This window comes from Callorhinchus milii, unplaced genomic scaffold (assembly GCF_018977255.1).
Source record: "Callorhinchus milii isolate IMCB2004 unplaced genomic scaffold, IMCB_Cmil_1.0 Scaffold15, whole genome shotgun sequence".
In the NCBI taxonomy this organism is placed as follows: domain Eukaryota; kingdom Metazoa; phylum Chordata; class Chondrichthyes; order Chimaeriformes; family Callorhinchidae; genus Callorhinchus; species Callorhinchus milii.
In genome coordinates, this window is record NW_024704756.1 from 627,713 (window position 1) to 640,930 (window position 13,218).

Below are 13,218 nucleotides of genomic sequence, written 5' to 3' on the forward strand. Positions count from 1 at the left end.
AACCCCACTCCCCCACTCTCTCCCCACAGCCCTGATCAACCCCACTCCCCCGCTCTCTCCCCACAGCCCTGATCCCCACTCCCCCGCTCTCTCCCCACAGCCCTGATCAACCCCACTCCCACTCTCTCTCCCCATAGCCCTGATCAACCCCACTACCCCACTCTTTCCCCACAGCTCTGATCAACCCCACTCCCCCTGAATTTGGCACATTCACAGCCGATTCCCCCAGTCCTGGCCAGACTGCACTGGCTGCCTATCCCAGAGAGGATCGATTTCAAGATCCTCACCCTTGTATTCAAGTCCCTGAACTCCTCATGCCCACTTCCTACGCTCAGCAAGCTTCGGCCTGCTTCAGGTATACCGCCTCTCCTGCCCCATCTTTGGCGAATGGGCCTTCTGCCACTCTGGCCCCACCCTCTGGAACTCAATCCCACAGTCGCTCTGCCTCACCCGCTACCTTGCCTCCTTCAAGATCCGTCTCAAGACCCTCATCTTCGACCGTGGTTTCAATCACCCTGCTTCTCCCCCTGCCCTCCACCCTCCCCAATCCCTAAACCCATCTTGGGTCCGAAACTCTGACTGTCCAGCGCCTTGGGACATCCTCCCAACGTGAAAGGTGCTATACAAATGTAATTTTGTTGTTGATCAATTTTATTTGAGGAATTGGTGGCCAGTACACCGGGAGAGAGAGCAACTCCCTTCTCTTTCTTCAGTTGAACGTCATAGGATCTTTAACATCCACCTGGACAAGTAGACGGGACTTTACTTTACCTGGTAACACCTGCTACTGATTTACATTTTCTGCAGTCAGAGAACACCATAAATTTTCCCATAACACAAGTTCACAAAGCCTTACACAGCCTCACACAGCTCCTCCACTCTGTCAGTCACAGCAGATTGTAGCGCTGTGTGTCATTATGTTATAATAATAATCTTTGCATTTGATATAGCGCCTTATCACATCTTCGAGACGTCTCAAAGCGCTTCACAGAATATACTGCAAAGTGAATTGACTGTATATTTTGTAAGTGAAACATGGCAGTCAATTGCACACAGCAGTGTTCTACAAACAGTTATGCATTGAGTGACCAAATTATTATTATTATTTTATTTAATTTTTTTTTTTAAAGATTATTACCCTTGGAAAAGCAATCAGTCAATCGACTAAAAAACAGGTTCCTACTTCCTGCTAGGTAGACAGAGGCATGTGTAGTAAGGAAACTTGCCTAATGTTTTGCCCTGTGCAAGAATTCAATCCAGGACCTCTCGTTTGCAACGTGAGTGTCATTATGTTATAATAAGCTACAGGACTCCACAAAATGAGGCTTTCAGAGAAAATTGTTATTGCCTTTCACCAAAACAATGGAGATATTGGGTGAAGGTTAAAGTCTGGTATTGCTGTAACACACAGAGCGTTTGCTTTTGTTCAGGCTTCTGGAAGGCTACCTGTGCCGAGTCGTGCAGGAGCCCACTGCTGGTCCTCGTGAACTCCAAGAGCGGCGACAACCAGGGTGTCAAGTTCCTCAGGAAGTTCAAGCAGCTCCTGAACCCAGCCCAGGTTTTTGACCTGATGAATGGAGGGCCTCATCTTGGGTATGTCTCCTTCCTCCCGCTTGAACTTGCCAGCCCTGTTCACCTGTCAGCCCTGCCACACGTTCAGCCTCTCTGCCCCCACCCTTTGGAACTCCATTCCCCAGTCCCTTCACTTCACGCTCTCCCTTGTCTCCTTCAAGGCATATCTCAAGACCTCCTCTTCAACCGCACCTTCAGTTATCCTCCTACCCACCTTTCTTGCCTTCCACCCCTCCTGATCCCAAACCTCAGCTCGGGTCCACATCCCTGACTGTTCAGCATCTTGGGACGTCCTCCCGATGTGAAAGGAGTTGTGTAAATGTCATTTGTTGTTGTTGCCCTGCCCCACCTGCCCAAGTTGACATCCTGCCACCCCTTTCTGCTTGACCACGGATGGTGGAGCGAGCAGGGCAAGGGATCCGAGAGCAGGCCAGTGCCAGCCGAGCAGATTTTAATAGGTCACAGAGATAGGGTGGCGCTCTTAACATATTTCATGCAGCTCGAAATAAAGATACCGACAGTAATGTTTCGGTCCGCTTGTTTTTATTGAGGACGAGACTCCCCCTAGTGGTGATCGACGGGTTGGAGCAGAGAGCCCAGCATAGTGAGAAGAGGAACAGTATGAGAATTCTGTTAAAGAATTTGGTGAGAGTGGGAATTCTTGAGCAAGCGAGAACCAGCGAGCAAGCGAGAATTCTTATTTTTAGCAAAAGAGTGGGAATTGTTTCTGGAGCAAGAGAGAACTTTTCAAGCAAACAGGTCAAAAGTCAAATTGGCAGTTAGTCTTAGGCCAGGTGTTAGGGATCAGTTAATTAATTAATTATTTGATGAACAGTTGAAACTGGTTGTCTCAGAGGCCTATATAAAGGGGAGAATTGGAAAATTATGGAAACTTTTATTAAGAATAAAATCATGTAGCATCTGGACAGAAATAAAATCATAAATTATTGCCAATTATTGTTCATGAAGCGAAGGCCTTGCCAATCTAATTTACTATTTTTCTTCGACGGTGTGGCAAGGCAGCTTGATATGGTAAGGCTGTGGCTAGACAGTGATTAACAACAACAACAAAAAAATTATATTTATATAGCGCCTTTCGCATCTGGAGGATGTCCCAAGGCGCTGGACAGCCAGAGTTACGGACCCGAGCAGAGGGTGGGGGAGGGCAAAGGGGAAAGGAGGGAAATCGAAAGCTCCGTCGAAGAGGAAGGTCTTGAGGTGTTGAAGGTGGTGAGGGAGGTAAGTTTGCAGATGAGACCAAACTAATGAATGTGGCAGATTGCGAAACTGAACAAGATGGGTTACAGAAGGATTTGAACATACTTTGGACTTGGGCAGATTGGTGGCAGATGTAATTCAATGTAGAGGAAGGTAAAGTATTTCACATGGAGGACAAAAAATCCTGGAAGGGACTATTATTTGAATGGAAGCAAAATAATATGTCTGGAAAATGAAAAGGACCTGGGGGCCCTGATTGAATAAATTGAAACTCTCCAACAATGCTGTGTGTCAGTGAGCATTTGGGAAATTATTTAGGTGAGAAAAGAGGGGGAGATGGGGCCAAACGTGTGAACGGAGTGGGGGCCGGAGATGGCAGTAGAAAGAACAGAGGCAGAGGAGCGGATCCTCTTGATTTTGGACTCAAAGAAGTCCATCATTTCTTCACATTTGGAGTTGTAGGAAAGGATGAGAGAGGCAGAGGAAGGTGGATGGAGTAGCTGGTTGGTGGTGATGAAGAGGAGCCTGGGGATTATCCTTCACCTCCAAGATGATCTTGAACCAGGGTATTTTTAGCTGAGACAAGAGCAGAGCGTTAGGTTTGGGGTGGTCCAGCCAGATTTGCCAATGGGCTGTTGGATTTGTGCTATGTTTATTTGGCGGCATGAGGCAATGGAGGTGGCTGGTGTACCGGAGACTTGTGGGAGTAGGAGATAGTGTGGGAGGTCACGGGGGTAAAGGTAGCAAAATATGGGTTGTGGAGGAGAGTGCAAGCACTGTCTGATGAACTTTCTCCTACCCATTAGGGCTTTGACCTGCAGGGTTTACAGGTCCTGTCGATGAGCCAGGCTGGCCGTGCTGTTATCAGCAGTGCCCTGAAATACTGCTGACCGCCTGGCTCAGGAACTGGACTGGTGACACTCCCACCAAAAGGTAGTGCGTTCTCACAAGCTTGACTGTAAAGAAAGGTTTTCCTATGTGGTTCTAACCCGTTTTTCTGTTTTTTGTCCCAGTCTACGTTTATTTCAGAAATTTGCCACTTTCCGTATCTTGGTGTGTGGAGGCGATGGAAGTGTGGGATGGGCATTGTCGGAAATTGACAAACTGGGATTACACAAGCAGGTGAGGCAATGTGATCTCCTCATTGTCCAGCAGCAGTTGGTGGAAGCTGTGCGTGGCCAACTCTGTCAGTGTGAGGAATCCACGTGGGCTTCAGGCCCATCTGATCGCTCATCTCATCGGTGTTCAGATCGGGGCAGACACACAGGGACCGTGCCAGTTTACACTGAGAGCTGATTTCAGCCAGCGCATGATACCAGCACCACACATAGCATCAGAGCATGTTCCTCTCCAAAGGCCTGAAAGTCCACTGAGCCTTAGCCTGTCTTAAAATGTAAAGTTGTAGAGGTTTGTAGAAAATGATTCAATCTACACTTAATGTGGAACCTAGTTATGTTAAGGAAGTTATGTTGAACCATGATAACTCTCTGGTTAGGACTCAGCTGGAGAATTGTGTCCAATTCTGGACACCACACTTTAGGAAGGATGTCCGAATGGCTTCTTTCTGAGCTGTAAGATTCTATGATTCTACTTTTTCAACATGTATTAAGAAAAGGTTTCAAATTGAGACTGAAGTGAAGAATGTTTTACATTTCTTCAGGATTTTAAACTGGGTGTAGTCTTGCAGCTCAAACATGAAGTTACATACAGGTAAACGCACTGCTAGTGTCGCACTTTCAGTCAGTATAATGTGATATCCCCAATGGTGGACACTCAGCGTACAGACATGGCTGCCACATTCAGGTACAAAACACACAGTCACTACATATTACAGTAAATTCTGTGAAGCTCTTTGAGACGTTGCCTGATGTGAAAGGCACTATTTCAAATGCAAGGCTGATCTATTTTATTAAATCACAATCTTTCTGCTTCCAGCACAGTTGGGTTTGAGGTGAAGTTAGTGTGACTGTGGGTGGGAGTTGCTGAGCCACGCTGATTCTCTGCTGGTTCTCTCTGTAGTGTAAGCTTGGCGTGCTGCCCCTGGGGACTGGCAATGACCTGGCTCGAGTGTTGGGCTGGGGAGGATTGTGTGACGACGACGCACAGCTGTTGCAGGTTGTGGCGAAGCTGGAACGAGCCACGACTAAAATGCTGGACAGGTAACATAAGGAAGAGATGCATCGTATGTGACCTGATTGTAACCAGACTAGCCCTGTGCTCTCTCTGGGTGTGTACACACTGAGTGACGCTCTCTCTGGGATGTGGACACACTGAGTGACGCTCTCTCTGTGGGGTGTACACACTGAGTGACATTCTCTGTTTATATTCTGTAGATGGAGTATCATGATCTATGAAGTGCCAACCAAACCGCTTCCTGTTGTGAAGGAGGATGAAGTTGATGACTGCAATGTGCAGGTATGAGGTTCCCAATGGGTCAGGCTTGGGTATGAGCTGGGGAGTGGGGGTGAGCAAGCTGGTGGTGGGAGGGTTGGTTGGGGGGAGCCCAGTCGGCCAGTGAGAGCTGTGATGCTGATTTACCATTGGCGGGCAGGCCTTTTGACATTCTGCCCCCCACCCTCTGGAACTCAATCCTGCTGTCCCTCCGCCTCGCCCCCTCCCTTGCCCCCTTCAAGGCTGGTCTCTTCAACGTGCCTTCGGTTACCCTCCATCCCCTCCCCTCCCGCCCTCCACCCTCCCCGATCCTAACCCCCAGCTCGGGTCTGAAACACTGATTGTCCAGAGCCTTGGGACGTCTTCCCGACGTGAAAGGCGCTACAAATATAATATTGTTGCTGTTGTTATTTACTGGAAAATCATCATATTTGTATTTGATACAGCATCAATAACATCAAGACATCTCAAAGCCCTTTAAAAGGCAATGTAAAGAGTAGTGATTGCGTATTTGTAGGCGAAATGTGGCAACCAATTTGTGCACAGCAGGTAGGAGGTGAATGACCAGTTTAGCTGGGGATTGTTAGCCCGGACACCGGGAGAGAGAAATTCCTTTCTCTGTTTGAATAGCACCGTGGGATCTTTAACATCCACCTGAACAGGCAGAAGGGACCTCGATTTATCTCCTCATTTGAAGGCTGGCACCTCTGACAATGCTGCCGTGGGCCTGGCATGTCGGCACGTGTGATCCACTCCCTCAGCTGAGAGCTGCTGAAGGCACCTCCCCCACGCTGGGACCTCGCAGTGAGCCTGGAGCTTCATCTAATGTGACAATCTTTAATAATGTTTAATAAATTAACCACTGTCAAAACAAAAGATTTCTGTGCCAGAGCTGAGCTGTGAATGTGCCAAATTCAGGGGGAAAACTGTTTTTGTGACTTTGATTCACATCAGAGACCAATGTGGTTAAATGGGCATGTGAATAATTGGTGTACAGATAAGTGGCATTCTACTGCATCAATGTAGATATTGCGTGTCGGAGGCTCAGTGGTAGCGTTCTCGCCTCTGAGACTGAAGGTTGTTGATTTGAGCCACATGTTGGGACTTGGAATCCATTTAGTTGAGGATGACTCTCCAGTGCAATGTTGGGGAGTGTTCCACTGTTCCAGATGTCATCCTTCAGATGAGATGTTAAATCAAGGTCCCATCTGCTGCTCATGTTAAAAATCCCACGGCGCCATTTAAAAAGAGAAGGGAGTTTCTCTCTTCCAGTGTCCTGGGCCAACAGTCCCCCAAATAAAATTGTCCCTCACTCCATTGCTGTGCATTTGCCCACAAAACAGAAAGCCAGACTTTACAGTACTGTATATCCTATGACTCGCTTTGGGACTTTTCAACCAGCTGGTAAGGCACTGTATCAAATACCAGCATTATTGAAGTAGGAAGTCATTGCAGTGTACAATCAGGTACAAATTCCATTGTGGATTGATGTATTGAACACCTTGGGACATCCTCCCGACGTGAAAGGTGCTTTAAAACTGCAATTTTGTTGTTGTTATTGTTGAGAGATACAGTCTATTGTGGTTCAATGACAATGAACACTGACTCCTTTTATCTATTTTCCAGATTCAAATCTCACAATATGCTGACTCAGTGGTGCACCATTTAACAAAAATCCTTGATTCAGACCAACACTCTGATGTTATTTTGTCCGCCAAGTAAGTCTGCGCAACGAGTCTATAGTGTGTCCCTGTTCAGGCTCCTTTTCAAAATCATGGTTCAATTTAATCCTGGATGTTTAAATCCTGGAGGGTGTGCTCACAAAGGGGGAAAAGATTTGAGGGAACCAAGCACTAGGGAATAACTCTTCCATGAACTCATTTACCATTCCCCCCACCCCTCCGCAGTAAACACTGGGAGTATTCAGGACATCTCCTGGACTGTGTAATCCCAGCCTGTGTGTACCTCCAGTCTTCAGGCGAGATATTAAACCAAGATTCTATCTGCCTGTTGTCCAGATGGATGTTAAAAGTTCCTGTGGCACTATTTAAGAATATGGTGTCCTGGCCTTTCAGATGAATCAGTCACTTCCTTCTTGCTGTCCCTAACCTGGCTGCTGATCTGCCCTAAAAGGCAATGGGTTTGTGTATTTCAGTCTTAATTTTCTGTCTCCTCTGTTAGTGATGGATTTGTAGTTTTATGGAATCTTACAGCAAAGAAGGAGGCTATTTGGGCCATCATGTTTGTACCAGCTCTTTGAAAGAGTTACCAACAAATCCCACTCCCCCACCCTTACCCAATACCCCTGCAAATTTTTCCTTTTTAAATGCCTATCCAATTCCCTTTTGAAAGCTACAAACAAATCTGCTTCCAGGCAGTGCTTTCCAGACCGTAACATCTCACTTTTTGCCAATTAGCTTAAATCTGTCCTCTTGTAACTGATCCACCCGCCAGAAGAAACAGTTTCTCTCTGTCTACTCTTTCAAATTTTGAACACCTCTATTAAATCTTACTGTATCTGCTCTAAGGAGGATAAAAGTTTTGTTATATTCTCCCTCTTGTGCTTGATCTGAAGAATGATCATTGCCGTGTGGTGAATTTCAGATTTCTCTGTGGGACGGTGAATGACTTCATCACTGAAGTTGGAAAAACCTATGAACAGACCAAAGAGAATAAGGAGGAAGCAGATATTATGGCAAAGAAGGTCAGTGTTGCTGCAGGAGCCGTTGACACAACAGTGAACATAGGAACTGGAGTAGGCCATCTAGCCTGTTCCCCCATCCGATAAGATCATGGATGATATGTACCTCAACGCCAATTACTCACAAGGCCTCATAATCCCATTGATACCCCGACCTAACAAGTATCTATCCACCTCAGTCCTGAAAATTTGAATGGATCCAGCATTTTTTTTTGGTTAGCTGTCTGACACATGCAGAAACCCATCACCATGCTTAGGAGTCTCCAAACCAAACTGAGATTTCCATGCGTCACACCTACACATGGAAAACCCAGAGATAGATTGTTGGAATGGAATGCGCTCTCTCTCCCTGCTTACCTAATTCACGCCTGAAGCATTAAGTGCAGTTGGCAAGAGCCAAGCTTTGGGGACCCCAAAGGGGTCACCCGCTGGGGTAACTGCTGGAGTCTAAATGGCTAAAACCGCATAGCTTGCCATTGATATTGCTGGCCGCAAGCTTTGCCGCTACTTGTCCAGCTAGAACCTCCTAGATTAGAGCTTTGTCTGCAGGGTGGGATGATTCCCTGCCCCAAGTTCTGCCGATGAACCAGACTGGGCTGTGCTGACATCAGAAGTGGAATTCTGCTGACCCACTTGACTCAGGAAGAGAAAGTCATGAAGGGCTGGCTCGATTCGGACATTCCATTGCCAGGCATGTCACCTTGGAGCTATTTCCTTGGAGAAATCCAGCATCCAACAGCCTTTTGGGGGAGAGAGTTCCAGATTTTCAATATCCTATGGGTGAAAAACTGCCTCATGATTTCACTCCTAAATGGCTTAGCTTTTAACATTATAACCCCTTGTTCTGGATTTGCCCACCAGAGAAAATAGTTTCTCTGTATCTATCCTATTCAATCCCTTTATTATTTTAAAAATCTCAATTAAATCACCCCTCAACCTTCTAAACTCAAGGGAATACAGACCAAGTCTCTGCAGCCTTCCACATCATCATAATTAAATCGTTTGAAACCAGATTCTCTCTATCTAGTCTATCAAAACCCCTCATAAAGTTGAAGATCTATTAAATCTCCCCTCAACCTTGTCTGCTTTAGGGAGAACAATCCCAGTCTCTCTAGTCTCTCCACATAATTGACGTGGAGATAAATCTTTCCAAACCGGCTATTTGAAGCACTTTGAGACATCTCAAAGATGTGATAAGGCCCTATATCAAAGACAAGGATTATTATCACATCTGACGTTAATAAATTTCTGCTGTGAGAATAGCTTTTCTTGGCAATATGGTGGGGTTTATCAGGATCCAGGTTCAGATTGCCATCCCTGGACACTTGTTTGACCTTTCCTGCTGGTCCTCTCTCCAGTGGTGGAATGTATACCACATTCATGGAAGCATTTTTCCAAGAAATCTCAGTACAGGAGGTGATTTCAGGCGAGTGCCTGTGCAGTGCTGGCTCCCCACTGCAGCTATACACAGTCCTCTCTCATCCTGTATCCCTGCAATCCACAAACCCTTTTATTTCTTCAAATGTTTTCTTTTCTTTTAAATTTTGTAAGTGGCTCGACTAGCTCTGGACCCCTTCATGTCCCTCTGCCCTCCATTCCACCATCGATGACCGTGCTTTTAGCCACTGCGCCCCAAAACTATGGAATACTCTTGCACTATCCCTCCACCTTCCTTCCCCATCTTCAGATTGCGCCTGAAGACCTTCCTCTTCAACTGTGCCAACTGTCAGTTGCCCCCTCCCCCGGTTCTGCATGGTGTTCCACCACTGTCAAGCGCTCTGGGACTCTACTCCACATTGTTCTAGTTGTCGGCTGTGACTGTTTCCCTCCTCCCACAGTGCGCCATGTTAAACGAGAAGCTGGACTCGCTGGTGAAGGCTCTGAATGAGGAATCGCAGGCTGTGATTGTTCCCTCCGGATTGTCCCCTCCAGTCCCCAGCCAAAGGCAGGACGGCAAACATACAGAGAACGGCGGACACCAGGACATCGGTCCTGACTCCAAATGTGTGGCCAAGATCTTCAAGTCCAAAGAGCAGCTGATGCTCAGAGCCAACAGCTTAAAGAAAGCTCTGAAGCACATCATTGAACAAACTGAAAAGGGTTTGTTGACAGCAAAACTGTTTCTGTTACAATAACATGTATCATAGACAAGAAAAATCATTCCAAAGTTTTATTTCTTTGAGTAAAAATTCTATTTCCTATCTTCTCCAGTTCTAATCTTCTCTGTGTTCCACCACCGATGTTAGGCTGACTAACCTGTAGTTACCAGGCTTATCCCTCTCCCCTTTTTTGAATAGGGGAGTAGCATTTGCTGCTTTTCAGTTCTGAGGCACTATTCCTATATCCAAGGGGTATTGAAAGATTGTGGCTAGAGCCTCCAATATTTCCACCCTTACTTCCCTCGGCAATCTAGGATGAATCCCATCCGGACCGCTGACTTTTCTACTTTGAGCACTGCTAACCTTTTAAGTACCTCCTCTATCTATTTGTATCCTTTCCACTTTCTCTACCTCCTTCTCCTTTGTGACATTGGCAGCATTCTCTTTTGTGAAGACAGAAGCAAAGTTCCCATTCAGTGCCTCAGCCATGCCTTCTGCCTCCACAGGAAGTTTTCCTTTTTGGTCCCTAATTGTCCCCACCCTTTCTTTGACCATCATTTTACTCTTTATATGTTTATAGAAGACTTTAGAGTTCCCTTTTATTTTATCTAATCTTTTCTCATACGTTCTCTTTGCCTCTTTTTCAGTTCTTCTCTGTACTTTCTGTATTCTGCTACAAAATCTAATGGATTTTGAACCTGACATTCATCTTAACGCTCGTTTTTCTGTTTCATTTTAAGCCTAATTTCTTTCGTAATCCAGGGAGCTCTAACTTTGGATGCCCTACTTATCCTCCTCATGGGAATGCGTTTGGTCTGCACCCTAACTATCTCCTCCTTGAAGGCCTTCCATTGCTCATTTGCAGTTTTGCCTGTCAATCTTGGTTTCCAATCCACCTGGGCCAGATGCCTTTTCAGCTCTCTGAAATGAGCCTTTTCCCATTGAGTATCTTTACCTTTGATTGTTCCTTGACCCCCATAATCATTACTCTATTATTTTTACATCTTTCTGTAATTTGCTTCCAGATTTGCTCCTCTACCTCCTTCCCACTGTTTGATGGTCTATAGTATACACCTAGTGTAATAGCTCCTTTCGTGCTCCTCAACTCTAACCAAATAGATTCTGTAGATGAGCCCTCCAGCACATCATCCCTTTCCAGGACGTAACAGTATCTTTGATCAATACTGTCACCCCTACCTCACTTCTTCCCTATCCCTCCTGTATATCCCCTCCCCAAGATTACCATCCTATGTAATGTGGCACTGTGAAGTTCCTCATCAGTCATTTGTGTGTCAGCCTGGCTCAGTTGGTAGCACTCTTGCCTCTGATTATGAACTCAGTAGAGTCTGACTCATGCTTTGTAGAACTCAGCCCACTGATGTCAGAAAGGAACCAATTATTTGCGATGGGAGGATATCAGTAATAATAAGATTAACATATTTGATACAGCAACTTTCACATTGGGAGGATGTCCCAAAGCTCTTCACAGGATTTACTGTAAAGTGCAGTGACTGTGTGTTTTGTGGACAAACATAGCAGCCAATTTGTGGACAACAGTTTCCCAAAAACAATCCTAAGGTGAGTTTCTTGGGGATTGCTGACTGGGAGATGGAGCCTCGGTTTAATTTCTCATCCAAAGGACGGCACCCCCAATAATGCAACACCCCACCAGCTCTGCATTGGAATGTCAACTTAAAATATATAATGCTACCAACAGCGCTAGGCTGTCACATCTTGGAGGAGGGGAGGGACAAACCTCAGGCCACCTCAGCCTATCTGAAGCACCTTTTTTTTTACACTGATTTATTTTCTGAATTTCTATTGCTTCCTGTTAAAGATGAGAGACCTCAATTTCCCCACACGGGGTAACAAATAGGAACTCCGTTCTGGAAGTGGTTTGGTCGGAGCAATGGTCTAAATGAAGAATTTACCCAGAAATGCAAAACTAAATGAAAAACTATTTTAAAGTAATTAAAAAAAACAGCTGGTGATGTACCTGTGAGAGTGTGACCTGGGCTCAGTATTTTATTGTCACTGACATTCTCTGCTGGAACTCTGTGACTATTGGCTTTCTCTGTTGTAGTGGTCGATGAGCAGAACAAACACACACAGGTGAGCCGGAGCGAGTCCACCATCTCCACGGCCTCGCTGAGGAGAGAGGGTGAAGAGGTCGGGCAGAGAGACACAGAGACACGTGAGTTAGTCCCAGCAATGAACAGAGCGCGGGGCCTAAAACAAGATCATTGAGAGAAATTCCTTAATTGCCACCCCCAAGTGGAGACCAGATACGTCACTCAGACACAAGAACTCCCAACCCATCTCTCTTTGTTTCCCATGAGTCCCTCAATAGTTCTCATAATTCAGTCACTGAATCCAGGACTGTGGGACGCTGCTGTGTGCAATTGGCTGCCGCGTTTCACCCACAAAATATACAGTTAATTCACTTTACAGTATATTCTGTGAAGCACTTTGAGGCGTTTCAAACACGTGATAAGGCTCTATATCAACTGTAAGGATTATTATTCCAAATTAAGACTGGATATCCACAATTCTGCCCTGTGTTACATTTTAAAACAAAACGGTGTCTCATGCTGAGACTAACAGAAAGTTTGGAGTCTCAGCACTGAGTTGTGTAGGAGCTGCTGGCAGCACAATGTGATGCTAACCTGTGGCGTTGGTTTCTGAGCAGGAGTAAAGACCGGAACAATGACCACAAGTTCCAGCATCGTCCTTGATAGTGACTCAGTGACCACCGTCAGCTTACCAGACCATCCCAGCCTGTTGTAAGTTACTGTCTGAGGAAAATCTTACACTGTATACACTGCTCATTCACCTTTAAACTTGCCTCAATCAGTGTATTCCAGCCAGTCACTTACTTTTTAACTGTATTGATTTTTGTGCTTCTAAAGTATAATGGGCATTACCGCTAGGAAATAAAGATTCTGTCAATAACATCCAGTTATATCAATCACTCCAGCTGTCGCTGATGCACAGTGTAGAGGGAGCTTTACTGTGTCTCTAACCCTGACCAGGGAGTGTGGACACACAGTGTAGAGGGAGCTGCTCCTCCCTGTGTGTGTGTGTGTGTGTGGGGGTGGGGGGGGGGTGTTCACACCTAACACAAGCGTGTAACAGTACATTATTTAAATAGTGTGGGTATTTAAAGGCTGACAATGAGCTGCTTGGGTTTTGAGTAAAGTTACATGCAGGTAATAGCAGCTGCTGTGTTTGTGTCCC

At 45.8% G+C, this 13,218-nt stretch overlaps 1 protein-coding gene across 6 annotated transcripts in view; it reads left to right on the top strand.

Moving 5' to 3' along the window:
- The window catches only part of si:dkey-172j4.3 (diacylglycerol kinase delta), an 87,418-nt gene that overhangs the window by 51,264 nt on the left and 22,936 nt on the right, over positions 1-13,218 (top strand). For all 6 annotated transcript variants that reach the window (XM_042340645.1, XM_042340647.1, XM_042340644.1 and 3 more), the window contains exons 9-17: positions 1,431-1,593; positions 3,804-3,912; positions 4,810-4,949; positions 5,124-5,205; positions 6,808-6,899; positions 7,786-7,885; positions 9,721-9,982; positions 12,065-12,175; positions 12,671-12,764. In XM_042340645.1, the coding sequence (XP_042196579.1) occupies positions 1,431-1,593; positions 3,804-3,912; positions 4,810-4,949; positions 5,124-5,205; positions 6,808-6,899; positions 7,786-7,885; positions 9,721-9,982; positions 12,065-12,175; positions 12,671-12,764 (1,153 nt within the window). The remainder of the gene's footprint in view (positions 1-1,430; positions 1,594-3,803; positions 3,913-4,809; positions 4,950-5,123; positions 5,206-6,807; positions 6,900-7,785; positions 7,886-9,720; positions 9,983-12,064; positions 12,176-12,670; positions 12,765-13,218) is intronic.